General features: G+C 43.9%; 1 protein-coding gene across 3 annotated transcripts in view; it reads right to left on the reverse strand.

The window, feature by feature from the left end:
• The window catches only part of gpc3 (glypican 3), a 375,529-nt gene that overhangs the window by 166,129 nt on the left and 189,214 nt on the right, over positions 1-20,186 (reverse strand). For all 3 annotated transcript variants that reach the window (XM_061901683.1, XM_061901682.1, XM_061901684.1), the window contains exon 3: positions 14,627-15,309. In XM_061901683.1, coding sequence (XP_061757667.1) covers positions 14,627-15,309 — 683 coding nt within the window. The remainder of the gene's footprint in view (positions 1-14,626; positions 15,310-20,186) is intronic.

Consider the following 20,186-nt stretch of genomic DNA (forward strand, 5'->3'; position numbering starts at 1 on the left):
AAGCCCCCGAAATGAGCATGATACAACCCCTTTAAATGTGCAGGCATATTTAGGGCCTGATTTATTAAGATCCAAATATCACGTTCTAGACAGCTTGTGCAGAAAATAATATAGTGTGTACTATTATTGGGCGTGTTGCGTGTGATCTACTAACACTGATTTAGCATGCATCCAGGGCTTTTACCACAGAGACACTTGGTCATCTCTCTGCGCATTCATGTTACCATGCTCCTACCTGTGTGTGATGTGTTGTACCAGGAGCACACACCTGCAATCATCTAGACAACAGGACATTATGCACATCGAACCTAATTCTGTGCGCAAGGCTGTGGATCGCATCACCAACGCATTTGTGCTCCTGGAATGACTCAAACACAAGAAAATGCACAAAGATACATTTTTTTTTAATGCAGGAAATATATTATAATAATATCTTTTCTAGGTAATAAACAAAAAGAGAGAGCCAGCAGACACCAAAGTGCATCAATTAATTATAATCAGCTCTGAAGTCATCCATGAGCTCTACAATTATAAAATATAATTGTTGAATAGACAATACATCCATCCATCCATTTTCTACCGCTTATTCCCTTTTGGGGTTGCGGGGGGCGCTGGCGCCTATCTCAGCTACAATCGGGCGGAAGGCGGGGTACACCCTGGACAAGTCGCTACCTCATCACAGGGCCAAAACAGATAGACAGACAACATTCACACTCACATTCACACACTAGGGCCAATTTAGTGTTGCCAATCAACCTATCCCCAGGTGCATGTCTTTGGAAGTGGGAGGAAGCCGGAGTACCCGGAGGGAACCCACGCATTCACGGGGAGAACATGCAAACTCCACACAGAAAGATCCCGAGCCTGGATTTGAACCCAGGACTGCAGGAACTTCGTATTGTGAGGCAGATGCACTAACCCCTCTGCCACCGTGAAGCCTACAATAAATCTAATATTTTTCATTTCTGTCAGTCCAAATATGTTGACACACACACATAGGACGGAGGATTTGAATCTGTCCATCATCTGTTTTTGCAACGTAAGCACTGATTCTGCAGCCGTGTGCATTTGTGTCAGACAGCATGACTTTCTGACACATGCTAAATAAAACGCAGTGTGCTCCTAAAACAATGATGAGTGTTGATAAATCACATTGCACGTTCTTAATAATTATATTTGCATCTTCTCTTTCAAGTAATGTAGACGTTCTGAAGATCAGCATATATTTAACATATTATTCAAGACAGAGACACAAAATGGATTGCACACCTTATTCTGCTCACTTAAAGGCCTACTGAAACCCACTACTACCGACCACGCAGTCTGATAGTTTATATATCAATGACGAAATATTGTCATTGCAACACATGCCAATACGGGCGGGTTAGTTTACTAAATTGCAATTTTAAATTTCGCGCGGAAGTATCATGCTAAAACGTCGCGGTATGACGACGCGTGCGCGTGACGTCACACATTGTAGAGGACATTTTGGTCCAGCACCGTTCGCAGCTATAAGTCGTCTCTTTTCATCGCATAATTCCACAGTATTATGGACATCTGTGTTGCTGAATCTTTTGCAATTTGTTCAATTAATAATGGAGACGACAAAGAAGAAAGATGTAGGTGGAAAGTGGTGTATTGTGGTCGCCTTTAGGAACACAAAGACAGCCGGTGTTCCCTTGTTTACATTCCCGAAAGATGACGGTGAAGCTTTACTATGGAACAGAGCGGTCAAGTGAACATGGTTCCCTATCACATGTCAACCGGCAGATTTCGGTGAGAAAATGGTGGTAATAAGTCGGCTCTTATCGTAGACATCAGCGGAGAGTTGCGTCGTTCCTCCTGCACCTGTCAAAGAGGCTGCTGCGGATTATCTTAACCTCCTCCCAACCGGCCGCCCCCGACCATCGGTTGCTGCTACCGTGGAGGAAGCATCGGCTGCCTTCGCCTCATCAAGAAACGTGGCTTCCCTCGGAGACACTGGCGGTCACCACACCCGTGGCCACACTCCTCCGACTTTCAGGTTGTACAGTTACGACAATATAATCTCACTAAAACACTAGTAACACAGTAAGCAGATGAGGGAATGTTCAGAATTATCCTAGTACAAACCCCATTTCCATATGAGTTAGGAAATTATGTTAGATGTGAATATAAACGGAATACAATGATTTGCAAATCATTTTCAACCCATATTTAGTTGCATATGCTACAAAGACAACATTTGATGTTCAAACTGATAAACATTTTTCTTTTTGCAAATAATCATTAACTTTAGAATTTGATGCCAGCAATACGTGACAAAGAAGTTGGAAAAGGTGGCAATAAATACTGATTAAGTTGAGGAATGCTCATCAAACACTTATATGGAACATCCCACAGGTGTGCAGGCTAATTGGGAACAGGTGGGTGCCATGATTGAGTATAAAAACAGCTTCCATGAAATGCTAAGTAATTCACAAACAAGGATGGGGCGAGGGTCACCAATTTGTAAGCAAATTGTCGAACAGTTTTAGAACATTTCTCAACGACCTATTGCAAGGAATCTAGGGATTTTACCATCTAAGGTCCGTAAAAACCTCAAAAGGTTCAGAGAATCTGGAGAAATCACTGAACGTAAGCGATGATATTACAGACCTTTGATCCCTCAAGCGGTACTGCATCAAAAACCGACATCAACGTGTAAAGGATATCACCACATGTGCTCAGGAACACTTCATAAAACCACTGTCAGTAACTAGAGATGGTCGCTACATCTGTAAGTGCAAGTTAAAACTCTACTATGCAAAGCCAAAGCCATTTCTCAACAACACTCAGAAACGCCGCCGGCTTCGCTGGGCCCGAGCTCACCTAAGATGGACTGATGCAAAGTGGAAAACTGTTCTGTGGTCTGACGAGTCCACATTTCAAATTATATTTGGAAACTGTGGATGTAGTGTCCTCCGGAACAAAGAGGAAAATAACCATCCGGATTGTTATAGGCGCAAAGTTTAAAAGCCAGCATCTGTGATGGTATGGGGGTGTATTAGTGCCCAAGACATGGGTAACGGGCTTCACGGTGGAAGAGTGGTTAGTGCGTCTGCCTCACAATACGAAGGTCGTTCAGTCCTGGGTTCAAATCCAGGCTCGGGATCTTTCTGTGTGGAGTTTGCATGTCCTCCCCGTGACTGCGTGGGTTCCCTCCGGGTACTCCGGCTTCCTCCCACTTCCAAAGACATGCACCTGGGGATAGGTTGATTGGCAACACTAAATTGGCCCTAGTGTGTGAATGTGAGTGTGAATGTTGTCTGTCTATCTGTGTTGGCCCTGCGATGAGGTGGCGACTTGTCCAGGGTGTACATCGCCTTCCGCCCGATTGTAGCTGAGATAGGCGCCAGCGCCCCCCGCAACCCCAAAAGTGAATAAGTGGTAGGAAATGGATGGATGGATGGAAATGGGTAACTTACACATCTGTGAAGGCACCATTACTGCTGAAAGGTCCATACAGGCTTTGGAGCAACATATGCTGTCATCCAAGCAATGTTATCATGGACGGCCCTGCCTATTTTAGCAAAACAATGCCAAGCCATGTGTTACAACAGCGTGGCTTCGTAGTAAAAGAGTGCGGGTACTTTCCTGGCCTGCCTCAATCCAGACATGTGTCCCATCAAAAATGTGTGGCGCATTATGAAGCGTAAAATACGTCAACAAGACCCCGGACTGTTGAACAACTTAAGCTTTACATCAAGCAAGAATGGTTAAGAATTCCACTTTCAAAGATTCAACAATTAGTTCGCTCAGTTCCCAAACGTTTGAGTGTTGTTAAAAGAAAAGGTGATGTAATACAGTGGTGAACATGCCCTTTCCCAACTACTTAGGCACGTGTTGAAGCCATGAAATTCTAAGTTTATTATTATTTGCAAAAACATTTTTTTTTTAATTTATGAGTTTGAACATCAAATATATTGTCGTTGTAGTGCATTCAATTGAATATGGGTAAAAAAAAAGGATTTGCAAATCATTGTATTCCATTTATACTGTATGTACATCTAACACAATTTCCCAACGCATATGGAAACGGGGTTTGTAAATTTGTCTAATAACATCTGAATCGCTCTGCCGTCTAGTTTTTTTTTCTTTTCTAGTACTTCACTCTCAATTTCCTCATCCACAAATCTTTCATCCTCGCTCAAATTAACGGGGAAATCATCGCTTTATCGGTCCGAATCGCTCTCGTTGCTGGTGGCCATCATTGTAGACTGTGACGTCACACGCACATCTTCTGCTACTTCCGGTTTAGGCAAGGCTTTTTTATTAGCGACCAAAAGTTGCGAACTTTATCGTCGATGTTCTCTACTAAATCCTTTCAGCAAAAATATGGCAGTATCGCGAAATGATCAAGTATGACACATAAAATGGACCTGCTATCCCCGTTTGAATAAGAAAATCTCATTTGAGTAGGCCTTTAACAGACGCAATCCACTTTGCACACTGTAGAAGTCTGCTGCTTCCGGGTTCTCGGGACCACCAAGGACTGACATGACAGGCCTTTCCAGGTTTACAACACTGTTTTATTGACAGAGATGTATGAAGTCTTTTCGTGCTTTTTAGCAATGTGCAAGTCTTTAAGTGCTTTCCAGCAATTGTCTGTCTGTCTGACGCTCTCTCGCTCGTGTGTGTGTGTCGCCATTCCAACCACTTCTGCTTCCCGACTTCTGCCTTTAACAGAGCGACAGGTGATTAGACAAACACTTTCAGCTGTGTCATCCACTCACCTGTCGCCAATTTCGAAGCCGGTCTTACGACACCCTGCTTCGCCGCAGGTGCGCAGGCCTCGCCCACCACACACATGTTTAGTAGATCAGTTTTGCATGTGCTATCAAGTGTGCATGTGTTTTAGAACACATACACGTTTAGTAAATCAGGCCTTTAATGTGCCTCAAACACACAAAAAAAAAAGTATGAATACGCAACATAAATTAGGTCAATGCTGCAACACATTTCCACCAACAAGCTCTGTGGTTGGCCTTTTAAGAAAATGTGCTTTTAAAAGTTTAAGCAAAACTTCCAAGTTCCAAGCAATGTCATGCTGGACATCACGACAAACCAATATTTGAGTTCTGAGTTGAGTTTGGATGCCAGAGTTACACTGATTCTCAAAGTCGTCATCCCTCAGTAGGATCACCATCGCTTTTCATTTCAAACCGTATCGTTCTACAAAAAATGGTCATAAACAGAAGGGAAATAATGTCGATAACTGGTTAGTTCAATGGGTAATGATAATGCTTGTTCTCTGGCCAAGACAACCAGGGTTCCAATCCTAGTCACACTGAATGATCATTATTGGTTTTATTCAAAAGAGTTAAATTTGTGTTGTTATATTTATATTTATAGTATGTTCAGATTATTATCCTTTGCCAGAAGGCAATGTAGTCGTAGCTCTTGGTGTGTCTGTCGGACAGGAAGTTAGTTGGTAAAATAAATAAAAAAATATATGGTTGGATTTTGGGGGGCAGCATGATGAGGGGGGGCTGACAGGCAAGACACTTACAGCATCTTTTTTCACTTTTGAACAATACAAAAGCATCCAGCTAGGTGGCAGCATTCGCTCAAATTACTTAACAGGCTCAACCAGGAAATATGACCAAGTATACAAACATAACACTTCAGTTTACTGATAATGAGAATATAATTAAATAAGTAAATAAATATTGTCAGGTTCTCAGTAGGATTTCATTTCAGGGGATGTGTGATATCATTTTGAAAGGAGCGCGAAAGAACATATTTGAGAGCTCCTGATCTATGCGGAGAAAGTGTCTAGTACACATTCTTTGATTCTGCACTTGAGTTATTAAAGGTATATTACATTCAAGTCTTTATTGTAATACATACATTTCCAAAATTGTTATAATCCCCATTATACAAGTGGTTCTTATATAATAGGGAGTGCATGTGAAGGTGTCAGGGGGAGTGTGAGAAATTAACACACAAGTCTTTAGCTCGGTGGCATGTAGGTGCACAGAGTGGTTTGTACTGATAAATACATACATTAACAGGTTATCTATTGTATTTCAATTTGCAATGAAAAAATGTTAACATGAAAAAAATGATGTCCCCAAGGGGGGTCATGAAAAAAAATTATTCAGACGCACTGGCCTGCGTTTACATTACGAGTCTCGACCTCTGTGTGTGTGTGCTTGCGGTTCCCCCTCCACACACAGAGACAAAGACAGTGGATGATTGACAAGAGGCGTCACTTGGTTTCTTTAAATCAATTTGTTTCACTCCACTATAGATAGCTCAAAAAATTATGAGCACATTCAATAACATTTTCAGAAAATGTCATAAATGAGACCAGAAGCAACTAATTACATTTTGAGAGTGCATTCCGGACTTTTTTACAATTGGGAGATTAGCAGAAGTCTGCGTTCTGAGTGCTTTTCTAGTTGTAATTGAGGATCCTTGCTCAGATGTATATTTGTCATAATTTCTTCGACAATTTATGTGCCTTTCTTTCAATTAATAATACTAAATAACTATTCTTTACAAAATCTCTCAAGTGCAGCAGTTTTCAAAGTATCCACAAAGAGGCACAGCAGCTTGTAAAAAATAGAAACACATCTTAAAATTTGGTGCTTTAATCGATTAGCTTCTTTATCAATTAATTATATGGTTAGAGTGACCGCCCTGAGATCGGTAGGTTGTGAGTTCAAACCCCAGCCGAGTCATACCAAAGACTATAAAAATGGGACCCATTACCTCCCTAATTGACACTCAGCATAAAGGGTTGGAATTTGGGGTTGAATCACCAAATATTATTCCCGGGCGTGGTCACCTCTGCTGCTCACTGCTCCCCTCACCTCCCAGGGGGTACTCAAGGGTGATGGGTCAAATGCAGAGAATAATTTCGCCACACCTCGTGTGTGTGACAATCATTGGTACTTTAACTTTAATATATTAATTTAGTAATCAAATCATTGTATTTGATAAATTGAATATTTTGTTAATGTAATTACCTGAAGGATTATTAATAATCAAAATACAATTATTTGAATAATTAGTTTAATAATTTAATTTATCTTTATTTCATACGATGAGAGTACACAGCCTGGTTTGTCCAGGAAAACAAAACAGGCTCTAGAAAATTCCCTGAGAGGAGGCTTGCCAGCCAAACATCTTCTTTATAGCTTTATTGGAGTAACTTTAGACAGAAAGAACCCAAAAAGAAACGGTTGCTGAAGAAATACAGTGTGTAATGTTATCAATAACACAATCAATACCTAAGGTGTGCTCATTGCTCCATCGGTGTTAAACATTATAAGTGATCCTACAACAAAGGTAGATATTAGATCAGGTTTTCATGTTAAGACTTCCCCTGACCCACTTCCAATGGACTGAAAGGAGTAACACTTGGCACATATTATTGGTCTTGCTCTACATAGAAACTGCCAAGGGTGACACATTTTTCCCACCACTTTATTAAGCTGTGAAGAACACAGTGTCGAAGCCAGAAGGCATGACTTAATCTAAAAAATTAGGTGATTGCAATTCAAAAATGGGGTCAGGAAAGATTTCAATTATTACAACGCTGCTTCCGTATGGGCGCCATGTGGGTTATGAATCGATATATTGGAAAACCCTTTGGTCAGGATGCCATGCCTCCTGGTTTTGATGGCCTCTGGAAATGTATGCAGCAGTGAAGCTTGTACTGTATGCCCTGGTAATTGTGGTAAACTGTAGCAGGAAAACAATCCTCACGACACCATGCACGCTGGTCTCAAAATGAGTGACAATGCCTCTATGGCTTCACTGGGTTTTAGTCTTTCCATCATTGTGATGGAGCCATGTTTGAATATGCGTGATAAGTCTGTTGAAGAAGTCCTCTTGATTTGCTGGTGCTTACATGACCAACATAGCTTAGGCATCTTGAGCAACTGGTGAGTCCATCCTGTACACGGCTTTTGCAAGTGCAAATATTCCCTGATCTTGACATCTCCTAATCATCAAAAATGTTATCCACCTAATAGTGTTTATTTCTCAAATCAAATACTTCTGTTAGTACACACTTTGTTCCTGAGGGTGCAGATTTTGACAGTTGAGTGCTGTCCCAACCAGTTAGTTGCAAACAACTTGTAATATTTATTCACTCCTCTTCTTCTGCTATGTAGACTATGATTGCCAGATGTATTTTCCAATGGCACAAAATAACAGTTCAACGTCTCATTGACTGCCTGCACGACATCAAAGCCTGGCTTTCAGCTAACTTCCTGAGTCTAAATGAAGACGAAACAGAAGTTATGTTGTTCGGTCCAAGTCGCTCTCCTTCCCACAACGTTGACCTCGGCACTCTGACCCCGTATCTCAGCGACTGTGTCCCAAACCTGAGGGTAAAGTTCGACTCAGATTTTAAATTCAAAAAACAAATCAGCAGCGTCGTTCAGAAAAGCTTTTATCAATTACGCCAAAAAGCGAAAGCGCTTCTGTCAGGACATGATCTCGAGAAATTAATACACGCCATTATCTTGAATCGTTTAGACTGCTGCAATGCCCTGTATGTAGGCATTAGCCAGGTCTCCGTCGCCCGCCTGCAGCTCGTGCAGAACTCTGCTGCCCGTCTGCTAGCACAGACCCGCAGACGTGAGCACATCACCCCTATATTAGCGTCCCTTCACTGGCTCCCTATGCGTTATCGAATCAATTTTAAACTCCTTCTATTTGTTTTTAAATGTCTAAACAACCTCGTGCCAACATATCTCTCCGACCTCTTTCAGCCTTACTGCCCCACCCGATCCCTAAGATCAGCTGATCAGCTGCTACTGACGGTCCCTGACACAGGGCTGAAGCTTAGAGGTGACAGAGCTTTCGCCGCTGCTGCTCCCAAGCTCTGGCACGACCTTCCTCCGAGTGTTAGACAAGCCTCTTCTTTTCCTGTTTTTAAATCTCTCTTAAAAACATACTTTTATTCCTTGGCTTTTAACACTGAATGATATCCATCCTGCAATGGCGCCCCATTATACACCTGCTGTGAACCTGTTTTTATGTTTTATTTATTTATTTTTTATCATGTTTTGTTTGTGTTGTGTTGTTTGCTCGGTTCTCGTATTATCTTTTAACCTGCCCATTGTACAACACTTTTGCTACCCCTGTGGTAAATTTTAAATGTGCTTTATAAATAAAGTTAATTTGATTTGATTTGATGTTGAAAACATAGCGATGATTGAGGCTGGTATGCATGCAGGCACGTGCACAGATAGACCCTTAGTGGTGCTCAAGCGCCTGCCCCTTTTGAAAAGTGCCCTTCTTGCTGGAGGCCAATTTTTTCACTACATAAAATTTACTCTGTAATCAATTCCCTCAACTATGTTTTTGTGAGTTATTGGGAGAATTCTTCCCCAAACTGCTTTAGAGTGCTCAAATACAATGAAAATAATAATAAGTGAGACACACCCCGACCGGGGCTCCCTTGTTTCTATTTAATTCATTTATTTCATAAAAAGACAGCACCCACTATATATAAAAAAAACAGTTCTGTAAATTTTTCACTATTAGCTTTTGAGTTAAACTTTAACTGGGCAAGGTATAAAATGTCAACAGTTAATAGCAATACAATAAAAGATTTGAACCACTGCTATCTATTCTGAGGGGCAAAGCTGGGGGCAGGCAAATATTTTTCAAACAGTTTGACTGTTCTACAAATCGGATACTCTTCTTGATGCAAACCTGGCCAGGAAAAGAACCTATATCTTCTGCAATGAAAGGCAGAAGCATGCACCACAACATCACCAGAAATGATCTCAAAATGTAAATGTAAATGTGGAAGCAGGTCAATTAAGGCTATGTCCACACTAAGCCGGATAACCCCTTAAACCAGTGGTCCCCAACCTTTTTGTAGCTCCGGACCGGTCAATGCTTGATAATTATTCCCGCGGCCCGGCGGAAGGGGGGGGGGGGTGTATTTTAAAAATAATTATCCATCCATCCATCCATCCATCCATCATCTTCCGCTTATCCGAGGTCGGGTCGCGGGGGCAACAGCCTAAGCAGGGAAACCCAGACTTCCCTCTCCCCAGCCACTTCGTCTAGCTCTTCCCGGGGGATCCCGAGGCGTTCCCAGGCCAGCCGGGAGACATAGTCTTCCCAACGTGTCCTGGGTCTTCCCCGGGGCTCTCCCTTAGAGATAGGGTGAGAAGCTCTGCCATCCGGGAGGAACTCAAAATAATTATTTATTTTTATTATTATTTTTTGTCATGAAAAATTGAGTTTTTTTGGGTTGGTGCACTAATTGTAAGTGACGTAAGAAAGAACGCGCCCCAGCCAGCTTCATAACAACCGGAGCTAACCACTGGAAAGATGGAGGCGAGTCATCCAGACCTTCTAAATGTACAGAGGCTTGTGGAAATCACACATGAATACCTTAAGTAAAGGAAATGTGCGATTCCAGCTATTTCGGATACCACACATCTCAGACGGCAAGAGAACTTTCGAATGTCCAGGTCAGCTGTGATCCTACTTACCGAAAAACTGGCTGTAATTACAAAAAGGAAGCGTGTGCTTTGTATAACCTGGCCGTCCAGTGAAGACTATGAAAAACATTGAATGCATTTGGACTGGCAAAGCAGACTGGATCAGTTATTGTTCGCCATGTATGTCGCGGACTCAACGTCTAGGTCCAGTGTATATAAAGTCACCAAAAACGAATGGACAATGAAGGTGAAGGCAAAAGAGTGAGTGTCCTGACCAGATATCTACATCCCGAGATTGATAGTTATAAAATGTTCTTTGTCACATTGTATACTTTTACATGTCTATTAAAGATTTGATTAATTTATGATGGCTCAGGTGTGATTCACTACAATAAGGCCCCACAGCACACTGGATACCAATTAGTGTATTTCCTTGAAACGCCGCAGGGCATATAGTATGCGCCTGCCTTGAATTACTGCCAGGTCATACTCGCTTCCCAAAATAATTAGTAGATGCTTCGTATTACTGCCTGGTCAAACTTGTGATGTCACGAGTGACACTTCCCCTGTCATCATTTTCAAAATGGAGGAGGCTGATTTCAATACCGGTAATTTGAAATCGCATAAAGGGAAGAAGTTTAAGAGCTATTCAGTAGGATTTAAGGTCTAAGCTTACATCACACTCCAATTTTTACTGCATACCTTTGGTAAGTGCCGGAGTGAGAAGAGGTTTTAAAATAATTAGTGCATGCTTACTTTTACCGCATGCCTTAGGTAAGCGCAGGAGTGAGAAGAGGTTTTAAATTAATTAGCGCCCCGACGGCAATTCAAGGAAATACGGTAATTGAAACACTCACTGGATATTGTTCAGATAAGTTAAATGTAATTTAAGAACGTGCGCATTTTCTTAAACGACCATTGTGTGTGTGGACAAGGATAAGGTTACGTGGGATTCACCCTGGATAACCTTAGCCGGTTTAGTGTAGAAAGGGTCTAAGACACATTCTTTGTCTTCATCAATGGGTCACCAGGGAATGGGAATCATTTCTACCAGGGAACAAGCACACTTGAACGGACAATGTTGCAAGTCATTTAATTGATCAGATCCCTTGAAGTAAAGTTAATCAATCACTGCTCTGCATTCAAAAGGCTGAATCCTCACACTATTTTTATTAAAAGTGTATGCGTTGAAACATAAACCTACTTAAGTTAAAATGTTAGTAAGTATGCTGTAATCTCCCACTTATTTCTGCCCACTTTTAAAATGTTTATATGGGGTGAAGGCATCAAGCAGTATCATTTTCTCCTGTGACTTTTTGGGTAGACAATATTAGCAGTAAGAGAAACAATGGTCCCGTTCCTTCAACGACAGCCCTGAGCATGGGATGTCTCAGCAAGATTACATTGGACCACAAACAATACGCAGCGATGCACTGACACACTGTAGCAGCTGTAATCCTATAGTGAAATCAATCTGTGTCATGGTCCCAGCTTAAAGTCATGTGTGCTGACTGGAACTGTGATGGCATTTCATTTTAAATAAGGGTCTTTGCACAGAGAGAGAGAAAAAGCGTCTCAGGATGCGAAGTAAGTGAGGTCAACCTGCAAGTTAATAAATTATGGCTTCTGAGTGGAAACCCGGTCACTGTGGGGATTCAGGGTGTGAGAGTGAAAAGTTCACCAGATATACAAGCGCAAACACACATCCAGCTCTGTTGCTGTGGTAGAAAAAAGCCTTCATATTTCATGGGCACTTCTCCCTGACTTCACTTGTGGGCACTGAACAAACCTGACGCTTTTATTGGAATAGAACACACACATAACGGGTCACCGCTGTTGGCAAGATTTTTATTGCAGCAAGGAAAGAAATGCTTGTTAAAATAATGACCCAAGTCACTTCCTCTATTCATCCTTTTTATGACTCTGAAAAGGTTGCTTTTAACTCAGCGGTCACAACATAGTTTAGGATACAAGACAAAGCGTAACTATCCAGTACAAAAACTGTATCAGAAAGTCTTTAAGGCTCCATTTGAATTGCATAGTCAGAAGATCTATTCGTAAAGGAATATGTTTGTTTTTTATTATGTTTATTATTTATTATTAGTTTACACCTTCCCTCTAGCATTCATCGAATACGTACGCTTACCCTTTCCCTCTCCTGGCGCTTCATTGTTTTGTCTTGTCTCTTTGTAGCTTCTTTTTGCAGTGCCCTCCAAAATCCAAACAATGGAATTTAACAACTGGCCTCTCAGCAAAATTGTCAAGATATCGGGTTTGGGATATTCTACCTGTCCTGACAGAACATTTGTTGCTTTACACAAAAGACGGACTCTTGGTAGAAGCCAAGTGCCACGTGGTGACCCTTTCAGTCAAGGACGTTGAAGATATCTACCCATTCGGAATCATAATAACTGATTGGAGCAGCCATCCAGGGTACTCTAAAACTGCCACAAATGATTGTAGGATGCGGGCAGAGCTGGGGGCACTCAGACTTTGGTGATTTTGGACTCAATCGCAAACTGGACAACCTTTTGGAGACACCATCTGCTCTGCATGGCAAAGTATGAATTTGGGGACCATAAATAGACAGAGTGAAAAGTTTACATTTGTTTTCACTTGCTCAACATTCTATTTTGGATTGTTTTCCCAGGCTGCAAGCAACCTGGCAAGGTTGTTGCTTCAAGAGTCCTGTAGAGGACAGTGCAGCAAACTCTTTCCCTGTCTGGCTTTGTTGACTTTTGTTGGACTGAGTGGCTGTGCACCAAGGCTGCGGAACAGAGGTTATCTGCAGTCTTTCGCACACATACACGCTAATAAACGCTACAAACACACGTACCCCACAACCCATGCCTTTGTCGCTTCACCCCATGTGGTGGGATGGATATCGGAGCAGAGGCCTATAGTGGGTGGCAGCTTCTGGCCGGATGTCCGCTCCCTCACCCCTTATTACAAGTTTCCAATTGTATGTCGTAATATGTATATGTGGTTTGCTCAATGTTTTTTTCCTGGTCTCTAACTAACCCCACCCAGGAGTTTAGTTTAGTTCCTTAGTTTAGCTTAGTTTCCTCTCCTCGTCCTCCCATGTTTACCATTTTTATTACCTTATTATTACGGCCATGTGACGACTCAGTGTTCCCGATCATTTCACCCTGTAATTGTATTTCTGTTCTTGGACGGCTTTGTACTGAAAATGTAATTTTGTACTTTTTAAGTGGGATGACAATAATGTTCCATCCCTTTATCCATTATTGTGTTTGCCCTGGACACACTTTTACTTCCATTTGAGTGAAATGTACTGGGTTTAGAGTAAAGTATCTACCGGAAGTGGAGGAGTATCATGGGATGCCTTTCATGAGTGAGGTAAGGCGGGAGTGTGACGTTGACAGGCAAATTAACACAGCATCTGCAGTAATGCAGTTGGTGTATCACATCACTGTGGTGAAGAGTGAACAGAGCTGGAAATCCATCCATCCATCCAAATTTTCTACCGCTTATTCCCTTTTGATATATAAACTATCAGACTGCGTGGTGGGTAGTAGCGGGTTTCAGTAGGCCTTTAAGGCACAAAGGTGAAATGTAACAGTTTATTAAGCAGCTTTAACCCGAGCAAGCATCAAACAAGCGGACTGTGAATGCTTGGAGAAGTGGATTTTAGTCTGCTCTAATTGTAACCGGGTTTACTTGAGCTGTAATGTGAATGCAACAGGGAACCAGAGACATGAACCGCCATTGAAATGACAGAAGTAATATGGAAAAAAAAATAAAAAATAAAGTTTCGTCCCTGTGTGTTTGTATGCGTGTGTGTGTGTGTGTGGCACTCTTAGAGACATCTCAAACGACACCAGACGTCGTCAAGTCATTACAAAAGCTATCCTCATCGTATGCATGTTATCATCTTTTTTTACCGTGCAGCCTTTTATCCAGTAATAAAAATATAACTCAATCTGTTCAAAATGTGCACACCATTGGCTCTAAAGAGATGATTTTTTTTTTTTATTTTGGTCCAAACAAGTGTGACTGGTGAGTATATGCTTGAATTATTTTATTTTATAACCACTGAGACAGTAAAATAACTGTTTCCCTCATTAAATTTAGAGTTGTTAAATCCAGCTTCATTAAACACAAATCTGCTACGGTCAGTCTGTTTTCTGGGCTATTATTGTGTGTGTGTGTGCAGGACTCACCACAACACTGAGACGGCTGCGTGCATTCACAGCGTGTTTGAGAGCCAGCCGGATCATAGCTGGCAGTCTGAGAACCACAGCCTCCATGTCCTGCTCCCCACTCATGGCCGCCGCCAACCTCCCCAAGCCATCGACGTAGGTCTTCCAATGAGGCTGCACCTCAACCGCTCCTCCTAGGCAGCCTTGCATCACTGCTTGACAGAACCCTCTGCAGACCGGAGGCCCCAGCAAGCCCTGGCACTGCGGACAGTACCACAGTCTCATCAGGGCTCGGCCACAGTCCCGACTGGGTCGCAGGTGGTCTGTGGTATTAACCACCTCGATGCCCAGATTCAACGCCTGCAAGAAGACGCGTGTTGCTAAAAGCGAGCGGGACAGACGGGTCATCATAAGTTTGGGATACGGCCCAAAAGCTCCTGAGTCTTTCCAGGCTTCTCTAGCACATTCTTCAGATACAGACCCACTGCCTCCAAGTAGGCGGCGGTAGGCCAGGTGGAAAAAGCGGCCATAGAGCACTGCCACCATGTGGTCCACTGTAGAGTCTGAGCCCAGGATGTAGAGGGACATGTCCAGGAAGAGCTGCCCCACTGAGCTTTGGGCTCCGCTTCCCAGAGCGGGGAACTCGGACTTCAGCATGGCCAACGTGGAGTTACGACCGTGGCGCAGCACCAAGTCGAAGGCCTCTGCAAGAAAACAACAGACTAGTAAATATTTGAGTTCCTTTTGAAGGCATGTAGACTTTTTGTCGATGTCAGATAAATACAGTTATCCTATTCTGTCCCAAACACTCCAAAAATGGAAAATAAAAGCACCTGCCATATTTTTCAAACTTAAAATCCTTTCAATTTCTCAAAAATGGACAGTGTGCCTTATAACCTGGTGCACCTAGTGAATGTATTAATTCTGGTTGTACTTACCGACCTCAAAGCAATGTTATGTGCGACAAGGTGTAATGATAAGTTTGACCAGTAGATGGAAGTCACACATAAAACATATGGGCACACTGCAGGTTGAAGCCCCTGTTCAATAACGATGCTAGCAAGTACACACGTAAGCAAGCAACACCAAAACTTTGATGTTTAATTAAATGATAAATAAATAAATGGGTTGTACTTGTATAGCGCATTTCTACCTTCAAGGTACTCAAAGAGCTTTGACACTACTTCCACATTTACCCATTCACACACACATTCACACACTGATGGAGGGAGCTGCCATGCAAGGCGCTAACCAGCACCCATCAGGAGCAAGGGTGAAGTGTCTTGCTCAAGGACACAACGGACGTGACGAGGTTGGTACTAGGTGGGGATTGAACCAGGGACCCTCAGGTTGGGCACGGCCACTTTCGCACTGCGCCACGCCGAGAACACAAAACATTACACACGGCGCCTAAAAATATTTAATAATGTTTTGGTACGATTTTGGTAAGCTACAAAGCCGCACCTCTTGATGGAACGCTGAGCTTTACGCTACCTTAGTCAGACGTACTGGTGTATGTATAAGGACCCCAAAAAGGCACCTATTAGCAGACATTATCTGGCAACATGAATGCAGCTGAGATAGGATCCAGCAGCTGAGATAGGATCCAGCATCCCTCGCGACCCCGAAAGGGACAAGCGGTAGAAAATGGATGGATGGATGGATGGATTGAAACTCACATTCACACATAAAACCCATAATAATATTGTTGACAGAAAAATATTTTCCATATCGTATGATAAGCAAATCACACTACTACAGCTTTGCCTTATAGGTGTGATACTTAAACTTAAAGGTTTATTTTTTAATAGCCTTATTATTTTTAGATGAGTGTTTTGAGGGCTCTGAAGACTGGATGCACTGACAAACTCACAGTCAAAAAGGTAGGGTTCTATGGGTGTTTTTTTATCTTCACTTTTATCGTTTTCACCGTAAAAGGCAGGTTATTGTAACGATCTGTCACTTACTTTCTGATAGTTTTTCGTGTTTTGTACTTTGTTTCCTGTTCAGTGCTCTTATTTTGTCATACTTCCTGTTTACTCCGCTGAGCACTGTTTTTGTCACACTCGCCGTTGATTGGCAGCGGTCCTCAGCTGCGGTCAATCAACATAGGTCTATTTATGTTTCACTCGAGCACTCCTCAGTGCTCGAAGTTAAACCAATGTTGGGAACATCTCCATGCAAGACTGCTTTCTGTTTATATCTTTTACTTTGATGAAATTAAAATCATCTTACCTGCTTTCTGCTCTCCTGGATTTTTGCATACTTGAGGTCACACAACTGCAGCCATGCGACATCCCAACAGTAACTTCGAGCCAGAAAATTGTGACCTCGCGAGAATCCCTGTCGGCAATCCTCAGCCGACGTTCTGGACCGCACAATTCCTGGAGGACTTGAAGGCCAGGTTTGTGCGGTCCCAGCCTACAGACGCGGACCCTCTCCCCGCGGCAACGCCACCGGCTTCGGCTCTCCGACCGGCGCGTCCCCCGCCGCCATCTTTCCTCTCGGCTCAACGGCTGGCTACGGCTCTCCGACCAGCACGTCCGCCACTTCCTGCATGCCTCGCGGCTCCCGCGGCAACGCTACCGGCTACGGCTCTCCGACCGGCGCGTCCTCCGCCGCCATCCTTCCTCTCGGCAACGCTGCCGGCTACGGCTCACCGACCGGCGCGCCCGCCTCCTCCTTCACGTCTCGCGGCTCCTGCGGCTCCGTCGCCGACTGCGGCTCTCCGACCGGCACGTCCGCCGCCGCCATCCTTCCCGTCGTCTGCTGAGCTGCTTCTCCCTGCTCCTACGCAGCTTCCAGCGGCTGCTCCCCGGCTGCTCTTTTTGCCAGCTCCCGCTCTCTTTTTTGGTTCGCCGAGAGCTCCAGTGGAGCCCACAGTGAGGTCGCTTTTGTCCTCCTGCTGGGACTCGGCACGGGACGTGTCTTCGTCCCTCCTCCTGGTCCCCTCCCGCCCGTCCCTGGTTTTCGCACCGGGGGACTCCGACGAGCAGGCACGTTTTCCCGCATGTGTGAACGGTGTCTGGCAGCCACCTAGTGGAGGGGGGCCCACTATACACTGCGGTGCAGCCAGGCACACACCGCTGTCATCCCCGCCAGCGTCTCCTTCCACGGAGACATCTACGTCCCTGGCGGGCTTTCGCCTAGCCCCAACGCCGGCTCCACGCCGAGCCCCAACGCCGGCTCCACGCCGAGCCCCAACGCCGGCTCCACGCCGAGCCCCAACGCCGCCAAGAGCAGCACCACGCCGGGCTTCGTCACCGCCGGCATCCGCTATTCCTCGGCCAGCATTTGCTGCTCCTCGCCCGGCGTCATCTGCCGCTTTCACGCCGCCGATGACATCTGCCGCTTTCACGCCGCCGATGACGCCTGCCGCTTCCACGCCGTTGATGACGTCTGCCGCTTTCACGCCGCCGATGACGTCTGCCGCTTTCACGCCGCCGATGACGTCTGCCGCTTTCACGCCGCCGATGACGTCTGCCGCTTTCACGCCGCCGATGACGTCTGCCGCTTCCACGCCGCCGATGACGTCTGCCGCTTCCACGCCGCCGATGACGTCTGCCGCTTCCACGCCGCCGATGACGTCTGCCGCTTCCACGCCGGCACCAACATCGGCTCCTCAGCCGCCTCCTGCAGAGGTATCTGTTTTGGCTGCAGCCCCCGCCGCTTTGTCTGCTGTCTCCGGGCCTGCTTCAGCGCGCCCGCCTCCACGTCAGCCGCGGATGTGGCCGTGCCCTGGGCGTCCTCCTCGCGGGATGCACTCGTCTCTTTTTCGGCCAATGATGTGGCTGTTCCGTGGCCGCCCGCCCCGCCAGTTCCAGCGGCGCTCTACGCGCCGTCGCCACCTGACTTTCCCTCGCTGGCTGCGGGGACACGAGGTTTGGCGACCTTCCACCAAATCCTCCTTCCATCCTCCCTTACTTTGTGGACATTTTTTTCCATTTTTCTTTTCCAGGGAACATCTGGTATCTGTTCCTTGAGGGGGAGGTCCTGTAACGATCTGTCACTTACTTTCTGATAGTTTTTCGTGTTTTGTACTTTGTTTCCTGTTCAGTGCTCTTATTTTGTCATACTTCCTGTTTACTCCGCTGAGCACTGTTTTTGTCACACTCGCCGTTGATTGGCAGCGGTCCTCAGCTGCGGTCAATCAACATAGGTCTATTTATGTTTCACTCGAGCACTCCTCAGTGCTCGAAGTTAAACCAATGTTGGGAACATCTCCATGCAAGACTGCTTTCTGTTTATATCTTTTACTTTGATGAAATTAAAATCATCTTACCTGCTTTCTGCTCTCCTGGATTTTTGCATACTTGAGGTCACACAACTGCAGCCATGCGACATCCCAACAGTTATTGTGATAGTCCATATCACCCATCCCTACATGCCAGATGTGGTCTGTGGGCCTTGAATATGACACCTGTAGTCTAAATGCTTAACATTACCATAACATTAATAACAGGAAGCTAACAATATTAATTTTCAACCATTTTGATTTGTTCAGTATTTGCTGTGTAATTCTAATACAGTAACAAATTGTAAGCAAAAAAAAAATCTTGCAAATGCAAAAATTTTTAATCAAAGAGGTTGTGTACAAACAACATATCTTTGGGTGGACATCCAGCACCTGTTTTCCAGGCAAGAAAATGTATTTCCACCGGAAGTTCCCCTGTTTTCAGGTCAACTCTGTAGTGCTGTGCAAGTTTGTTTACACTGCTATGATCTGTGCAACCTTCCCATATTTGCAAGTTGCCTGCTAGCTCTTCCATGCAACAACTATGTCCTTATGTGTTTGGGCCATCTCATGCTTACGAAAGATGACCAAAGCTTTCTTACACTTCCACTTTCAACCGTTTAGATGTCTTCAATGTTTGTTGTGTAATTTTAATACAGTGCCAATAGGAGCAAAAAGATCTTGCAAGTGCAAAAAATGTTTTCTCGTTCGCTCGCATCACAAGTCTAAGGCTAAGCGGCCCTTTTCTTTAAACCTAGCGACGGCCCTGTATGGCGCTTTGTATGGGTTGTGCTCAAAGTGCTTTAGCAGACATATGTACGAGTAAAACATATCCTCAAAACGTCATAATCATTAGTCCAATAAATAATGTCTTGTGGCCAATTACTGTCGTCCAGTCCATGCACGTGCAGAGACGTTTTGCATGGTAATTGATACACGTGTTTATCAGTCCAAAAAAGCCATACCTGTCAACAATGGCTTTTGAAAAATTATATTTATGGAAATAGGGAAAAAAAATATTTCCCAACATAATTGCAACCACATAAAAAAATACGGAAAAATCAAATGTTAAAATGGGTGAGTGCCAGCAAAGAGTGGCAAAATACGGCAGTTTCCCTGATACAATATTTGATTAAAGGTGCCTACCAAATGTAGAGAATCGCAAATAAATAAAGTCAGACACACAAATAGATGACAGTAGACTTTTTCATTGTAAAGAAACCGAAAATTTGAGTCTTGTTTTTTTACATTTTATGAAATAACTTTAAACAAATGTGGTTTACGTTTTGGTTGTTTTCAAACATGCATACTATTACATTTTCCATATTACAAAGACTTCCAGTTCCT

The sequence above is a fragment of the Nerophis ophidion genome, linkage group LG05 (genome assembly GCF_033978795.1).
Source record: "Nerophis ophidion isolate RoL-2023_Sa linkage group LG05, RoL_Noph_v1.0, whole genome shotgun sequence".
Classification (NCBI taxonomy): domain Eukaryota; kingdom Metazoa; phylum Chordata; class Actinopteri; order Syngnathiformes; family Syngnathidae; genus Nerophis; species Nerophis ophidion.